Raw genomic sequence first — 17,187 nt, 5'->3', positions numbered from 1 at the left:
TGCTTAAAAGGGGTGTGATTTAGGCTGAGGTACGCAGTACATCCAGCCTAATCTCGAGATGTTATCCATTCTGTTCGGCCTGAAGTCATAGAGTAACGAATCAAACATTCAAAAATCGCTGCAAATTCAAACCCGATCAATGCTCCGCGGACGCATGGACGTACATAGATACATAAATACTCCGTGGCGTGGATAGATATGCTGGCAATAATATCAAAAATCTGAGCATGTAACTAACTCCCATATACCCACATACAATACTTTAAACAGGTCATTCATAAATCAGGCGGCCATGGGGTACGAAGCTTCTATAGCAGGAATTAGATGTAGAATAGCATGAAAATCAACAAACATTTTAATTGTAGTATGATATCAAAAGCGAAAGAGGGGGTATATAAATTGTAGGAAAAATGTAAATATTTTCTTTATCTTTATTTGAACCAAAAGGAAGTTCTTGACGGATTCATTGGTTAGGCGAGGTTGGGTTGTTTGCTCCGCTGGTTAAATACTCGGGTGGCACTTTTGGCACTCTGGGGGAAGTGGCTGACTGAGCCATGGCTCGTTGTTGGGCTCTTAATAGCTCACGCTGCCGATCTCTGTCTCGTCCCGCATTGTTGCCACCGGTCAGTCGGCGTACACCACTTCGAATCATGGTATCCAAGGAAAATGAGCCGGCCTCAGGATTATTATTGCCCATGACGGCAACACGAGAGGTAGACGATGCCGGGAAGTGAAGGGTTAGACGATCATCAGAGTCCGATAAGGCATCCTCGACATCATCGTCGGAGAGGAAAGATCGTCCTAGATAACTTGGCTCGGGAGTGCTAGGGTTGCCGTTGTTATTGCTTGATTGTGGGTAATAATTGCTTGGAGAAGTAATTGAACGCGTGTGTAGGGACCCGCGCCGTGGTTGTGTAGAGGAAGAAGTGCTCAGGGGTGAAGGGTGAATAGAAGGAGCACCGACACTGTTTGAATCAGTACGGGTAAGGGGGAGTCGAGAATCGGCGAACCCATTGTGGAATGATGAGGAGGACGCTGTTCTAGCAAGGGATTTGCGCAATAGTGGAGCAGTGTGCTGGTCGTATAGGTGTGTACTGGCATCAGGGAAGTCGGTCGCTGTAAAGTTGTGTAGGGATGCTCCAGTTATTGAAGGTACTGGGGGGTTGACCTCCGTTTCTTCGAAGAAGTCGTCCAAACTGTCGAGTTTTTGTAGCAAATCGCCCATGTTTGTTTCGTTTCCAGTATCAACCGATTTCATCGTGTCCGCACGGAATGCCGGGAAGTAGGAGTCACCATAGTCATCAACATGGAACTCCAGATCTGGTGAAGTTGTCGACTGGCCCTCAAGGCCATCTTCCTCTGCGCAGGTGTAGAACACGGCATGAACGTTGTTTCTAGTGAGGTTTGACTGTATGGCTGGAACGGGAATTGACCATCCTGTTGGCTCAGGGATACCGTACAAGCTCTGTATACCTTCAAATTCTTTCCGGATAGCTCTTGACGAGGCCGAAGAAGCCATACTCATACGCAGATGGTGACGCTCCATTGGATTCCCAGCGACCGTCATAATGTGATCAAGAACTCCGAGGGCTTGAGGACAAAGTTCTGTGTGAAGGAGACGAAGCAGAGGAGAAATGAGGTCTGGGCCGTGGCAAGAGATATCTGGTCGACGCATGTCGATTTCAGATATTATTGCACTGAGAATCCGCATGAGGCTGATACGGAACCATGATGTATTGTTAGTTAGCAGCCCCATTAAGAACACCAAGCTTTGGACATCCTGACTTGGAAAATAATACATCGAAATTGAGTTGATAATGTCAGCCAAGAGCTCGTCGCCTGTTCGATATTGTGCTCGGGAGAATGCCAATAAACAGCTTGACAATTGAGTGCAGCCTTGTTTCTCGGCGATGCTAGCGAGGAGATTTGCATTCTTTTCCGCATTTATCGATCTCCTAGAAGGATCATACTCATTTAACAGTTCGGGTAGATTTGCCCAGACCGTAAACAGCAAGCGGTTTCCATCACCAAGTAAATTATTATTAGGCAGGGCTGCCAGCCTTTTCAGCATTGTGAGAGTCTCATGTAAGGATTCCGATGACTTTAGACCTTTATAGACCAGGTCTTGGATCCCGCAGAATTCGCCCTCCCACTTTGGAGGTTTGCTTTCTAATAGCTTAGTAGCTATGCTCTCATCAGATAGGTCGATTTTATCCAAATACTTTTCAAGCATAGCAAGACTTTCCATGAACTCCCGTTCATGTATTGTATTTAAGCAAGCACAAGTGGTCCAAAATAGCTGAGGGTATCGTAAAAGGTCTTGCGGAGCGAGAGAGCTGATGATAACTTTTAACGTCGTCAATATTTCCATGGAAAATGTTTGATAGTCCGTTTCTTCTTCAGCAATAGTGTTCGAAAGCCGCGCTAGCATGTCGGCAAGCATTCGCGAGTCAAGCGATGTAGATATGCACCTGAATACTTGAAACGATCGGCAGGCAAGATGCCTAACGGGGCAGGAGGTAGCCCAGTTCAGCGCTTCTCTTGACCAATGATCATTGACACCTTCGTAAACAGCATTAAATATTCCAGCTACACTATGGGCAACATGGTGCATAGAGGATGGTACTCTTGTACCAGCAGCTTTCTCATCTTTCCCATTGCTGTCTTCATACTCCCATATCACAGTAGGGTCACTTTGACGGATGCATTCCACGAAATCTTCAATAGACTGGCGCCGGGCTCCTTCAACGTCGTTTTCTAACTTTGAAGCAACAAGCTCATGAATTAGATGAACAAGCATTTCTCGTGCCTGTTCTCGAACGGTCAAGGTATAATGGTCCCAAAATATAAGTGTAACATGGATGAGCTTAATGACACTTTCAAAGCCAATGCTAACTGGGGCAACCATCAAATCGACGAGGAATATCATTGAAACTTGTCCTAGAGACAAACCCACCTGCTTGTTTCCGACAGGCAAAATGGTGCCGAGGTCCGCAACGTATGGCAAGTTTGATAGATCAGAAGGAGCTGGAAGAGGTTCACGCCGCTCGTGTACCATGTTTTTAGGTATGACTTGGAGCAAGAAAAACTCAATAACCTTGGAGCCTGCTGGAGTTGATGCTAAGAAAACGACTATTTGTTTCGCATAGTCAACGAAGTTTTGCTCTCTTCTCTCTAGACAAAGATTGATAATGAAATCAAGAACGAGCTGCACATTGCCAGCATGGGGACCTGTGGCGAGAGCTTGCCAAAGAGCCTGAACCTCGTTTGGTAGCACAGTACCGGAACGGATGGTAATTTCAAATAGATTAGAGAGTAACATATAGGATTTTGAAGTTGGGCCACCATTTGGGTCTAGTTGAAGCTCGATTGCTTGGATCCAGGGAAGAATAGCTGCAACCATGTTACGTTGAGTGTCTGGCTGAATGTTTTTGAAGTGGAGTGAAAACTCAGAGAAGATGATAAATGCCAGATCAGCATGTTGCTGTGCAAGTCGCTTCGAAGTCTCGAATTGAGCAAGCTTGTACACGGCTGTTGTCCTGTCAGAAATGCTGATATCGAAGTCTTGTAGCCTTGAATTTTTCTGTTCACGTTCTTCAATCGTTCTCAGTAAACGAGCAGATTTCATGCGGATCTCTCTCTTTGAATTTCCGAGAGTGAATAAGACGGCGCCGAGGATGCGCCAGAATGCGACGGGATAGTCGCTTTCTTCAACAACGACTTGCGAGAAAACTTCGAAATAGCTTTCTAGAGCCTTTGGCCGCTCCGATAAGTAACACATTTCGATACACTGTTCAAGTAAATACGGGAGACCTTTGTTATGGACAATCAAATTTTTCAGTGCCCGTCGCCCGATAGTGTGCAACTTATCACTCTCGGTATTAAGAATAATATCGATCCACGAGAGCATACGTCTGACATCAAACTGGAGGGTGGCTCCGCTTTCTGTCGATATGCGTATCGGGCCTCCGCAAAGTGATGCCATAGCGCTGAGTGCAGCGGTACGCAAATTTCTCTTCTCAATTTCCATTGCAGCAGTGCTCCGGGCTTCTCCATTCTCTCTTTGCCTTGCAATGGTGAGCTTTCGCATGTTCTCCTCTCGGACAGCAATTTGGTTTTGGTTAGGAGAATAACCGCACCAATCTTCCATGAGAGAGAAGGCCGATTTCCTAGACTCGAATGGCATCCATCTAGACGGCTCCTTTGATCTTTTAATGCCATCAAACAGTTGCTCGAGTAGTCCACAGAAATGAAATCGAAGATTTTGGAATTCTAGATCATTCTGTACCTCCACGTCGCTTAAGAATATTCTCAGGTCTCGGGTGTACGTTACCATATTATTCAGTATCCAATCATCGTTAGACACTTCAGCCTCCTTGAGGAAATGAGAAGTCGCTTTATACACGTTGGTTACTTCTGTTCTGAGAAGGTCGGTACGTCTATTTCGTCTTGGTGTGCTTGGGGTACGCAGGTGAGTTCCGATACGGACCCTGGCTTCTTCCTTGCAAGTAGTCACGGCATACTGTAATGACTCTAGGAGTGTTCGGTATAAGGCGATATTGATAGAGCCTAAGGCAACGACAATGGCATTTCTGATAGAGTCGTGCGGGGCAGAAAGTAATGGAATAACGAATGCAAAGAGAGAACGTGCCGAATTAATCTTATCCTGGCTCTGCTGTCCAGACTTGGAGGCTTTCCGTGCGTGTTGCGCATTTGCCAATTGGCTCTGGGACTGTGCGCCTGCACTATTCAAGGTGGTGCAAGCCATAATGAGGTATAGTTTCCATTGTTCGATCATGACCTCGGGTGGCGTACCACTCCGAATAATAGTCGGCCGGGTGGGAATATGATCTGGAGAATTTAGTTGCATCGGGGGAGGGCCTTCAGCTATATGGGTAATTTGTCTATGCATATGAACTAGTCTGGCACAAACAATCTCACGACCAAGGGTGACTGCAAATGGACATGTGTCGAAACTTATACGGATGAGGTTTGGGAACACTTTTGCCCATAGAGTTGAATCATACGACACCTCGCTGCTACAGAGTTCAATAAGGGTGTTGTGGGCGGTGTTCTCTTGCCTACCCTTTTGAAGCCTGCTTCGCTCAGCAACAGTTAATGACTCATCCTTTAGGTCAAGAACTCGTTGTGAATCTCCCTCCATTATACGGATAATCCGGGTATTATTCTTTCCGAGAGCTGTGTCGAATTCCGTCACGAGGCGCAGAACCGTTATGGCAAACGCTCGAACTATCCTAGATTGAGAACATAGGAAGAATAATCCATGAGACTCAATCTCCTCCACATGAGCCAGGACACCAGACAAGTCAAGTTGTAGACCTCGGGCGCCTGTGGCAGCTTTATCAGACAGGTCTATGGTGGCATCTTTGGTTTTCTGTCTAATTTCCTCAATCCATATCTGGATAAGTTGGACATATAATTTTAAAGTTGATTCGATATGACCTGGTCCTAGCATGCCCTCATCTGACATGGTTGAATACCTGGCATCAAAATTGAATATAAAACGAGCAAATCCAATGGCTACATGCTGGGCATATGATTGACGAGCTATGGATTTGAGTGATTCTGCGGATGACGCTGCTATATTCGACTGTACATGTGCGGTGCCCGTGCATAAAAGGTTTATGAGAGAATTAAATGGTATATGGTCCGAGAGACACCGGGGAAGTGCCTGCACGGCAACATGGAGAAGATCGTAAAACCCTTGTTTTTGATCAGAAGTGTTTGCATGGTCATCGCGCCGGCCAAAGCTAAAGTGTTCCGTAATAGGAGTTTTGGGAGTAATACCACCGAACTTTTCATCAAGGGCGGCTTGTCCTCCAAAGGTGTTGTCACATAATATAGTGATCTTCCCTAGTATTTCGCAGAATCGTAGGTAATACTTTCGAGTGTTTTCGTTTAACTTGGACGGATTGAATGGAATTGGAGAAGGTTGGGGTTTAGGGGGTGAGGTGGTGGAATATTGTGGTTCGGGGATAGACGCTTGAGGAGCGAATGGAGAGATGGGGGATTGCTCTGTGATGGAAAATTCTTGCGGGAAGGGAGGTGGTGTCCCGCTGCCGTTCTCTATATCTGCTACGATCGCTAAGAAAGAGCGGATGCCAATGACCATCTTTTCCGGTTCCATATGCTCAATCTTTAAGTCTTTGCCGGATGCAAACAGGTCAGAATTGACTAGTGGGAAAATGATGCAGCGGAAGCACATCTCTGGGTGCTTGAAACCGATCATTCTAACTAACTGGGTGATGGGTTCTGCGACGGTAGGCTCGGTGGTGAGGTAGGTTCGTCTGCCGCCAGGGAGAACGATTCTAATAACCTCTTCCGTTTTACGGAGCGGATTGCTCAATGGATCGGCATAACGATATAGATATGTCCAGAGTAATCGGCATATGGCCTGAAGGGCAGCAGCCCTGGTAGGACGCTCTTTAAGTTTCGGCGAAAGGGCATTCACAGTGGGCATCCATTGTGACAAGAATGTATCTCGAGGAGAGACACACAGTAGGAGGATATGAAGGGGAAAAGCACTGTTCCAATGTCTAGGTTTCACAAGTACCTGGGATAGACGAGGTACAAGAATCTCTAGAAATTCCTTCCATTTAGGCGAGGACAAGTCACAAGTGGGATTGGCAGCAATGGGAAGGAGAAATGTCTCAAGTATCTGGCAGTATGCTTGTTTCAAGCGTTGTCCGTGTGCGTCGCTGAATAGCCTGGCAAGGGCTTGTAAGAAATCACAGGTTTTTGCCCATCGCTCTTCCGGGTATACTCGAAGACGAAGATGTCGCATTCCATAGACTAACAACTCAGCTTTCGTTTCTGCCTCTTTAGTAGCAAGCATTCTACCTTCTTCTCGCTGATATTGAGTCAGTTCGGAAAGGTACTGGTTGGAAACACTGGTGAAGTTGCTCTCGCTCATAATGCCAAGAAGCTGTCCGTAGATGCGCCAGTTAGCCATTCTCAGGGGCGAAGCAGCAATTTGCTCTGGATCGACGGCCTTGAGCTGCCCGAACACGATATCTTCCAGCCGACTAGCCATTTCTTGTGTGATTGCGTTGATGGTGCTTTGGTTAAAGATCTCGATAAGCACACGACATACGAGATAGACAGAGACTGTTGCCCGTCGTTCTGTCATGAGGACGTCTTCCTGTCTGTTTATGATTGGTATCGAAGGAGGCGGTGACCCAGCGTCGTGCGGTTCTGACCCTGGCTGTGGTGGCTCTGTGTTGCGCCGAATTATGGTAGAAGATATTGATGGAGGGGGTTTGGGCTAAGACACATGTTAACAATGGCCATGGTACATTTTGTTTCGCGGTACAGATGTAATTACCTGGGTCCAGCCTTGCTTTGCGGTAGCAGCTGCATCGCCTTTTGACTTTCTCCATACCATTATGGTATCTATGAGGGGTTTTGGCTTCTGTTTCGCGATGTGACCAAGGGCAGCTATGAGTTGGTCGAATGTTGGGTCCGCACCAGGACCGCATACTTGCTCTACGGGTGCCTCGAATTCCCCAAGGCTCATGATACATTTGTTAATCTTTTCCTCTGCTTGCCCCACAAACTATAGAAATTGTCAGTACTGTGATGTACAAATATGATACGACAGACATACCGAATTAAAGAGATGATGGAGAGCATACTCTCCCACCGTCTTTGCCTCTTGGTTGGTATGCCCCGAACGAGTCTTTGTATGTGAGTTTTCCCTCCGTAGCTTGCCCGTGGTGATAGCTCTACGATGGGAATGCTGGCGGTCCAACCCATCTGGTCTCACTGTATCCTGTATCAACGACAGAGGAGACGCCTGGAGAATGTTTCCCACGCCGCCGGCGGACGATATAAAAGTAGACGGCGGGTACTCTCCATTCTCTCTCACACCGCCATTAAGCTTGGGTTCGTTCAGGGACGGGGCGAACCCAGCGGCCGAAATCATCTCGGGACTGAGAGGGCTGGAGATGACTGGTGAATTTGCAAAACTGGGCCCTCTTGAGTGCTGGATGCTGCCGTGCACGATGGATGCCTGACGGTGGTGGCCGTACGAGTTCGACGGCCGTCTCTCTAAACCCTCCTCCGAGCCAACGCCGGTCCGCTCTCGCTCGCTCGACGGTTCCGGACTCTTCGAGTGCGATTGGTTGCGTATCTGGGGGTGTGGTTGTAGGGAAGAAAGGCCAAATCCAGCCGCTGTCGCATCTCCCGGCCGCCCTCGAGTGCTAGAAACATCTCGACTGTGTGGCGTCGACGAAGGTTGGTTTCTCGCAGCGGCTCTGTCTGAAGGAGAATGGATGACGGTCGTGTGCTGATGCTGGTGCTGTGCCGGTGCTGGCGACTCATCAGGGGTAATGATATTATGAGCCAGGGACTGGCCTTGACCCGGCGGGGCCTGTCGCATCGGGTGTGGACTAGCTGCAACAGTTTGTGAGCGAGGTGCTTGCCAGGCGCGTTTCACCTCCAAGAGGCCCGAGGACGACGGAAACAACACAGCAAAGAAGAACGGAGAAGTACGTATATATCAAGCCAACGGCAACAATTGGGATATAAATGCCTCACGGAGAGAGAAGAAGGATTTCTTACGAGTCTGTTGCATGGTTCTTCAAGGGGCCAAGCTGCGAGGGATGGGATATCAACTATGGCGATGGCCCGTCTTTGCTCCCCGCATTCTGCTGTCCGATATCCATTCCCCAGGCCAAGGACAGACCTCAGGACTACGCTGAAAAGGTTCGAGCAACGCGAATAAGAACTGGCGCGTCTTTGGTCATGGTTGGTTGTTCGTTGCTGTTGTTGGTGGTCTTTTAGTTGGTGAAGTTGAGAAAAAAAGCCCGCGGCTAGAATGACGTTGACTAATCAGAACCACCAAACCGCCAACTTGGCTATACAACGATGTGTATTTACATAGTACGATGGTTGTACGAGAACAGCGACGGAGAAAGACAGAAAAAGACGCGACTGGGCTGTGATTACGGTGTGATTGATGTGTGAGGACGGTAAGCAGGGGGTGCTATGTGACTCTTAGCATGGCGCGGGTGGCTTACGGGCGCGGGCTTACATATCTGCAGGTCAATATTCAGCCATCGTCTACGCCGTTGTTACGGAGGACTTGGCTATTGGTATACGAGGAGGCCAGAGATGAGAAGCGAGAGAGCAGTAGTCGACCATTCGATGATACAGGGTGCATCACTGCTGCTGGTTTGACTACTGGCTCGCTGGTTGGCTGTCACTGCTGCTACGGACACCGCAGATAATCAGACATAGCCAATATACTGCAACAGCCTAATAGCTACAGCCTAATAGCTACAGCCTAATAGCTACAGCCTAATAGCTACAGCAAACAAGTAAGGCTCGGATCCCAGGCCGAAGGGTATAGAAGAACTGGCGTTGGGATCGAGGATCGATGCTCCGACAAGGCTAGGAGATATTTGCTGTGAGCGGAAGAACCCCTGAGCATTCATAAATATATCCTCCACCTCTCCCTGTCCGCTCCTCATCCTAGCTCTCTTCATTCTTCCTTGTCTTTATTCCTTCCACAGCTTACATAACTGGTGGACCAGAAAAAAAAAAAAGAGTCTCAATAAGTTTTCGTGGCGCGGGACAGCCCAAAGAAAGGGCAGGAGTGCGAAGGGCGGAATCACAGGCAAAGTGGCTGTCCGAGGGAATGGAAGATACACAAAGAGACGGCACTACAGCAACAGGATATAAAAACACGGAAAGTATAGCAAAACAAACGACTTATCCAGCCTCAAAATCCCACAAGAAAAAATAATCCCAGTCGGCTAAAAAGAACTAAGCGGCCGCCGGAAGGCAAGCAAAACTTTCATCCGGAGAATCAGATAAATCGAGCATCACCCCATATTATTTTCAGTGAGCCGGCGCAAAAGATCGAAAGAAAAGGGTGCCCCTCTTGCCTGCGTTGGACTGGCTCTTCTGTTTTAACGGACACGTATATCAGATCGACTTCGTGAAAAGGGGAAATAAGGAGATTAGCTTCTGTGTGCGTATTTGACCGCCCTGCCTTTAGTAACTAGCCTGCCTGCCTGCAGACATTGCTCACATTTTCTTACCTATTACAGCTCGTTGAGATAATAGCCGTTTTGACGACCAGGCCAAGATGGCGCAGGTTGACACTCTAGACATGCTCGTTCTGGCGGTCATACTCGTCGGGACGATAGCATATTTCACCAAGGGTAAATTCTGGGGGGTTACAAAGGACCCCTACGCCTCTACCTACGCCGCAGCGAACAGCGCAAAGCAAGGTCAGACCCGCAACATCGTCGAAAAACTCGAGGAAACCGGCAAGAACTGTGTCATCTTCTATGGCTCGCAGACTGGTACCGCAGAGGACTATGCGTCCAGGCTGGCAAAGGAAGGGTCTCAGCGATTCGGCCTCAAGACCATGGTCGCCGATCTGGAAGACTACGATTATGCCTCCCTGGATAAATTCCCCGAAGATAAAGTTGCTTTTTTCGTCCTGGCCACGTACGGTGAGGGAGAACCGACGGATAACGCCGTTGAGTTCTTCCAGTTCATCTCCGGAGACGATGTCAGCTTCGAAGATGGCGGTTCACCGGAAGACCAGCCGCTCTCCAACATGCGATATGTCGCATTTGGCCTCGGAAACAACACCTATGAGCACTATAATGCCATGGTTAGGATCGTAGACAAGGCCTTGACCAAGTGTGGTGCTAAGAGGATCGGTGATGCCGGAGAAGGTGACGACGGTGCCGGAACCATGGAAGAAGACTATCTAGCCTGGAAGGAACCCATGTGGAAGGCCTTGGCCGAGGAGATGGGCCTCGAGGAGAGAGAAGCTGTCTATGAGCCTACCTTCAGTATTATCGAGGAATCGGAATTGACACAAGAGTCTGACAACGTCTACTTGGGAGAGCCAAACTCATCCCACCTCAACGGACGTGGCCAGGGACCCTACAACGCCCATAACCCATTTCTCTCCCCCATCGTCGAGTCTCGCGAACTATTCTCCGTCAAGGACCGCAACTGTCTGCACATGGAATTTAACATTGAGGGAAGCCAGCTTAACTACCAGACGGGTGACCACATCGCCATCTGGCCCACCAACGCCGGCCAGGAAGTCGACCGTTTCCTCAAGGTCTTTGGCCTGGAAGAGAAACGTCACACTGTCATTCGCGTCAAACCTATCGATGTCACTGCTAAGGTCCCATTCCCCCAGCCAACTACCTACGACGCTGTGGTGAGGTACTACATCGAGATCTGCGGCCCCGTGTCGCGACAGTTCATCTCTCAGCTCGCCCCATTCGCTCCTGATGAAGAAACAAAGAAGAAGATGATCCGCATTGGTGAAGATAAAGACGTCTTCTCTGATAAAGTGTCTACCTTCTACTTCAACATTGCCCAGGCCCTGCAATCCTTCACCGACAAGCCCTTTACCGCTGTCCCGTTCTCGTTGCTCATCGAAGGTATCCCCAAAATCCAACCTAGATACTATTCCATCTCCTCCTCGTCTATTGTCCAGAAGGAAAAGATCAGCATCACTGCAGTCGTCGAGTCGTTACGTGTTCCCGGGGCCGGTCATGTCGTCAAGGGTGTTACGACCAACTACCTCCTTGCCCTGAAACAGAAACAACATGGTGAACCAAATCCAGACCCATTTGGCTTGACTTATGCCATTACTGGACCGCGCAACAAGTATGACGGCTTCCATGTCCCTGTACATGTGCGTCACTCCAACTTCAAGCTCCCATCCGATCCATCCAAGCCTATCATCATGGTTGGTCCCGGTACCGGTGTCGCTCCTTTCCGCGGCTTCGTCCAGGAACGAGTCCATCAGGCTGAAAACGGCGAAACTGTCGGTCCTACCATCCTTTTCTACGGTTGCCGCAAGAGCACAGAAGACTTTCTCTATAAAGAAGAATTTGAGGTTCGTACATGCGTATATACTCCTGTCTACACTGATATTTACTAACACTGCGTAGGAGGTATCCAAGAAACTTGGCGACTCTTTCAAGCTCATCACTGCTTTCTCCCGTGAGACTTCTCAAAAGGTATATGTCCAGCACCGCCTCAAGGAACACGCCGAGCTCGTCAGCGACCTGCTCTCCAAGAAAGCCAACTTCTACGTCTGCGGAGATGCTGCCAACATGGCCCGAGAAGTAAACATCGTCCTTGGCCAGATCCTCGCTGAGCAGCGCGGCCTAAAACCCGAGAAGGGTGAGGAACTCGTCAAGCATATGCGAAACACTGGCTCGTACCAGGAGGATGTCTGGTCGTGAACATACATACTTCGCCTTTGTCCTTGCCACTTGCTACCTTACGTTCTTCGCATTTTACTTTCTCAGCATGTTCAGATGGGTAATAACTCCAGGAATGAGTGGAGGAAAAAAATAGGGAAGGTCTATATACTTACGTTACTTCATAGAATTGTGGCTGAAGTTCTTAGGTTGTCAATTCCCCGGCGGTCCCGTCCGGCTCTCTCTTCTCATTCTTTATCGTACGGCTATCCTAATATTTGATTTCTATGTCGATGCCTGCTTTTGGATAGATCGTTTCCTACATATTTTTATATCATTAGACTATTAGTTCATGAGTGACGATGAAGCATATAAGGACTATCATATTTCTTTTATATATATTTATTAGAGTAAACTTTGGGAACTTTATCATAGTAACTATGTAGCTGATCAAACCCTCCAGTAATCAATCATCACTGATTCTCCCAGACTATCAAACCGGCTATTTGACTAAAACGCCTGAAAAATTAGCCTAAACCTGCCAGTGCGGAATAATTCCTCGCGCAGAATGCAACTTTGGCTTCAAACTTTTTCTATTGATTTGAACATCGCAAAGTTGATGTTGATCGATATGTTGATGTTTTCTTAAGCGTACAAATAATTATACCAACACAAGGCTAAGCCTCTGATAAATAGGCAGCCAACCGAACTTGACTATGATGATAACTAATTATGGTGGAAGCCTGGAGCCTACGTACAATACCATCTATGTCCTCCATTAGATAATATCAAATGTAATGCTTAGTCAGCTACCACCCCATATATGCCTACAGATTTTTCATTCACTATATACGCTCATCAATACGATCGATTTGACCGATATATCACTATCAAACATTGTAACTAATCATCATTTGCTCATTACTGCTCTGATTTGACAGATAGTTATATATATACCAGCCTAAGCCTAGGAAGAGGCCTTCTAAATTCATGATACCTGAAATATACCAATATTATGTAACAGATGTCTGTATTGTCTCTGACAATGCCCTTTTATCATCTATTCATACAAAATGTATACCCTGGCTTCTTTTCAACTTCTTCTCAGCATGTTATATGTTATTGTGCACTCTAATACCCCAGATAGGCCCACAATAACTCCATAAGCTTGATCTCTACTGTTATTCCAATTGAACAGCCTAACAATAAGATAACCTTCACACATATTCAGGCCTATACAGCCATCCATCCTCTCACTGTCCTGATATCATGTGTGCAGAGATACAGTCACTGTCCAGTGTCCTCCACGACACTGCAGTCACTATGAAAACTATTTCCATCTGACATGTGTGTAGAGATGTTGTCACTGTCCAGTGTCCTCCTTGATGCTGCAGTCACTATATATAAAGACTGTTTCAGTCTGACATGTGTGTAGATATGCAGTCACTGTCCAGTGTCCTCCTTGACGCTGCAGTCACTATGAAAACTATTTCCGTCTGAACATCCAGTCACTGCTGGCTCAGCTCTATATAGGTCCTGCTTTTCTTTCTCTTTCTCTTCTTCTTCTTCCTCTTCTTTCTATAGTTTAACAAGTGCTTTCTACTTTGCAAACGTCAAAATTGCCTATTCGGATAATCTCGAAGTACCAACTTCCTCCGCTTTGACCGTCACTTCTTTTCTTTTCTGCCCCTCCTTTGGCCTGACGTCTTCATAGTCTTTTCTCTCTCTTTTCTTCTCTTCGTCTTTTCTTCTTCATCCTCTTCTTCTCTTCATCTCGAGTTATCGTCTGCATCAAGATCATTTACTAGCCTTCGTTGTTCGTATCTCAGAGGTTTCTCTCGTTATCCCCTTTGCTCTAGTTCCCCAGGCAACCGCTGTCATATCTCTTTTCTACCTTGAAAACCCCCAGTGCCCCTCTTATTCCCTTCAGAACCCACCATCTGACAACTTGTACGTACGTTGTGCGTCTTTTCTGCTTACCAGTCGGCTCATAGGACACTCAAACGCTGACATGAAGACCATTGGGAACTCTAGCGGCTTTCCTGCTGGATACAAGCCGAATAGACGTCAAGGATATCCTCAAGCTCGAGTAAGTGTTGGCGTACTACGGTATATACGGTTTCTACCCATATTTGCCGTATTACAATGTCCCTCTGTTCTGTTTGAACCGATAGAACACCAAAGATTAACATATTGATTCTATCTAGGCTTATTGGAGACCAACAATGCAGGTTAAAACTCCGGCTGAAGCTACAGGTCCACAGTGCCAGGGAAATGGCTTTATACAAGAGAACCAACATCATCATCCATACGTTGGTCAACAGGCCTATGGCCAGCCAGCTGGAGCCAACAACAACCCCGGCCATATGAATGGAAATGTTTTGGTCCATCCATTCAACAAGATGAGTTTAAATCCGCCAAATGGCGCCAAACCGTTTCCTGTTAAAGGAGGAATGCCAATGCATCCCGGCCCAAATGTTGATATGTCCGGTATCCAACACTACCCCCATGGGCAGTATATGATGTTTCCAAACGGGCCTATGTTTGGTGGTGTCCCTCCAGTACCGCAATTTGGGCAGTTCCCACTGCGTGCTACTGATCAAGGTAGCTCCCTCCACTGTATTCCTCCCAATTTTTACCCTGGCTTTCCCGCAAATCCTCCATTCCCTCCGGACTGTATTTCCGGGTACCCCTGGCCATATTATCCAAATGGAGACTTCCCGAACCATGGCAATATTCCGCTTGATCCACGAGCTTCAGTTGACGAAATGAATACAGGCAGTCCAATTATGGATCTATCTGGGCCACAGGAGTATTACCCTGGTGTTGCTCCAGTTGATCGCTCTTCCGCTCCAGGTTACATGTATAATACACCCGCACCTCAACAATTCCTTCCGTTTCAGATGATGAAGGGTGCCTCTGGCTATGTCCTCCAGGACCTTGATGCACTGGTTAAAGAGGATCCTCCTATTCCACGTGCAGTGCCCGCAATGTGGACGAACCCTTCAGATTTGACTCTGGCAAAATGCCTCGAGAACCGTGAAGGAATCACTAACGTCTACATTCGCGGATTCCTTCCGGAAACTACAGACGAAATGCTGCATAACTACGCATCACGGTTCGGAAAAATCGATAGATGCAAAGCCATTATCGACTTGGAGACCGGATCATGCAAAGGGTATCGTTTATTATATATTCTCTTTCCTGCTTATGTTCTGATACTAATTATTCTATAGGTTTGGTTTCGTGCAGTTTTTTAGCTTTGATGCATGTGAGAACTGTATTCGAGGTTTCTTCCACCTTGGCTACCAGGCTAGCTTTGCACAGGTAAAGATCGGAATATCATGTACATTTTGCCATAATCTGACCAGCCTTTTTTTTAGAAATCCCGCAACTCTCGTCTTAAAGATCTAGAAGACAAGTCATCCACAAATGTTTATTGCACCAATGTCCCAATTGATTGGGCTGAGGCAGTACGTGAAGGTTCCTTCAAATAATTCTTCTATCTCCTGTATTAAAGTTGATATCTTAGGACCTCCGCCGTCACTTTGAGCCCTTCCAAGTCGTATCTGAGAAAATCAGCCGTGATGAAAAGACTGGGGTTAGCAAGGAAGTTGGCTTTGCTAGGTTTGCTATCATCTTCAAATCAGTTTTGGGCTTCATGCTAACTGCACAATGCAGGTTCGAGACTCGTGAAATTGCAGAAAAAGTTGTCCAGCAATTCCATAATATTGTAGGAAAGGATGGTGTGAAACTACTGCTGCGTTTTGCAGATACCAAAGCCCAGAAACAGCTCAAGCATCAAAGCAACGAACGTCGTGCTTACCGTGCTGGTGAATATAATTATTCTGTTGAATTGGTTAACAGCGCTACCCCGTCACCAAGCCTGCACCGTCTGCAGCAAGCGGCTTCTCATTTTAGTCCAGTCTCTCAAAACAGCTACCCTTCACCATTAGGTGGCTTGGGACAAGTTTGGACCCCAGCAACATCTATCTCTCCACCGTATGAAAGCTCTCCCTCATTTGCTACAGTTTCATGCAGACTAATGCAACTAGAAGCGGTCCTATGATGAACAAATCTATGAATGGGTTCCGAGCCGGCTCCTGGGCCTCTCGGCGGGCTCCTTCTAACTCTGATACCACCCCAAGTGCTCGCGGGCGGTTCGCACCTCCTAATAGGAGCCCCCTAGCTGATGATCTCTCGAACTCTTCTTCGACTACGGTCCTACCAATGCCACGCATGACAGGAAGTAAATCCGAGAACTCGAGCCCCATGAAACCAAGAGGCATGAAATCAAGCACAATGTCTCCAATCCCATCGAGAAAGGAAATCATCGTTTCAACTCCACGCTCATCCTGCTGAAGCCTTGAGCTTAGTGATGAAGGCAGCCGTGCTGACCCTTTATTATTCGCATGCTTGGTTCCAGAAACCAAGAACATATCCATTTTTGTTTCTATTATGACTTTACGCCACATTTATTTCTTTTTTAATTTTATTCGCAGTATCGAGACAGCGAGGCATTCTGTATCAGAAGCGATCTGTTTTTTTTTTTCTCTTTGATTTTATTCGTTTCAATTGACAAATTTCACTGACCCTGCATGTATTATGGAATGTCACTCACGCCTACTTGTACCCTTATGAGATATCAACGAGCAATGATACAAACAATGGTGTGTTCCGGGAGCTCGTTGCAGATAGCACTACTAGTTAGCCTCTACACAGTTACTCTTACAACTTAGTTAAATGAATACTTCTGTGATATCATCTTGCGTATTAATGGAGAGTAGAATTTATCAACCTAGTCAGCCAGAGACGACTAGATAAACTGAGAGCTAACTATAGATAATTAGTGGAGAGAACATCTATTTTATATGTATACCTATTTAGGTCACAGACAATCTTGTCATAGGCATCTCTTGGGTATATAAACCTCTCTGTTCAATTGTGTGCCCATGTATCTCTGAGAAATGAGGAA

General features: G+C 47.0%; 3 protein-coding genes across 3 annotated transcripts; 2 read left to right on the top strand and 1 right to left on the bottom strand.

Moving 5' to 3' along the window:
- Window positions 1-463: 463 nt before the first annotated feature.
- MCYG_07872 (TAO3p) lies at window positions 464-8,401 on the bottom strand (the record flags this gene model as incomplete). Its single annotated transcript, XM_002844043.1, has 4 exons — window positions 464-1,715; window positions 1,800-7,285; window positions 7,346-7,576; window positions 7,664-8,401. The coding sequence occupies 4 exons, from the start codon at window positions 8,399-8,401 to the stop codon at window positions 464-466; spliced, it is 7,707 nt and encodes a 2,568-aa protein (XP_002844089.1).
- A 1,713-nt stretch (window positions 8,402-10,114) lies between these two features.
- MCYG_07871 (NADPH-cytochrome P450 reductase) lies at window positions 10,115-12,254 on the top strand (the record flags this gene model as incomplete). Its single annotated transcript, XM_002844042.1, has 2 exons — window positions 10,115-11,902; window positions 11,961-12,254. 2 exons carry the CDS (start codon window positions 10,115-10,117, stop codon window positions 12,252-12,254), a joined length of 2,082 nt encoding a protein of 693 aa, XP_002844088.1.
- Window positions 12,255-14,437: 2,183 nt separating this feature from the next.
- On the top strand, window positions 14,438-16,574 carry MCYG_07870 (sporulation-specific protein 5; the record flags this gene model as incomplete). Its single annotated transcript, XM_002844041.1, has 5 exons — window positions 14,438-15,390; window positions 15,449-15,539; window positions 15,745-15,839; window positions 15,894-16,214; window positions 16,244-16,574. The coding sequence occupies 5 exons, from the start codon at window positions 14,438-14,440 to the stop codon at window positions 16,572-16,574; spliced, it is 1,791 nt and encodes a 596-aa protein (XP_002844087.1).
- Between the last annotated feature and the right edge of the window lie 613 nt (window positions 16,575-17,187).

The sequence above is a fragment of the Microsporum canis genome, genomic scaffold, assembly GCF_000151145.1.
Source record: "Microsporum canis CBS 113480 supercont1.7 genomic scaffold, whole genome shotgun sequence".
Lineage (NCBI taxonomy): Eukaryota > Fungi > Ascomycota > Eurotiomycetes > Onygenales > Arthrodermataceae > Microsporum > Microsporum canis.
This window is presented reverse-complemented; position numbering and strand designations above follow the sequence as displayed.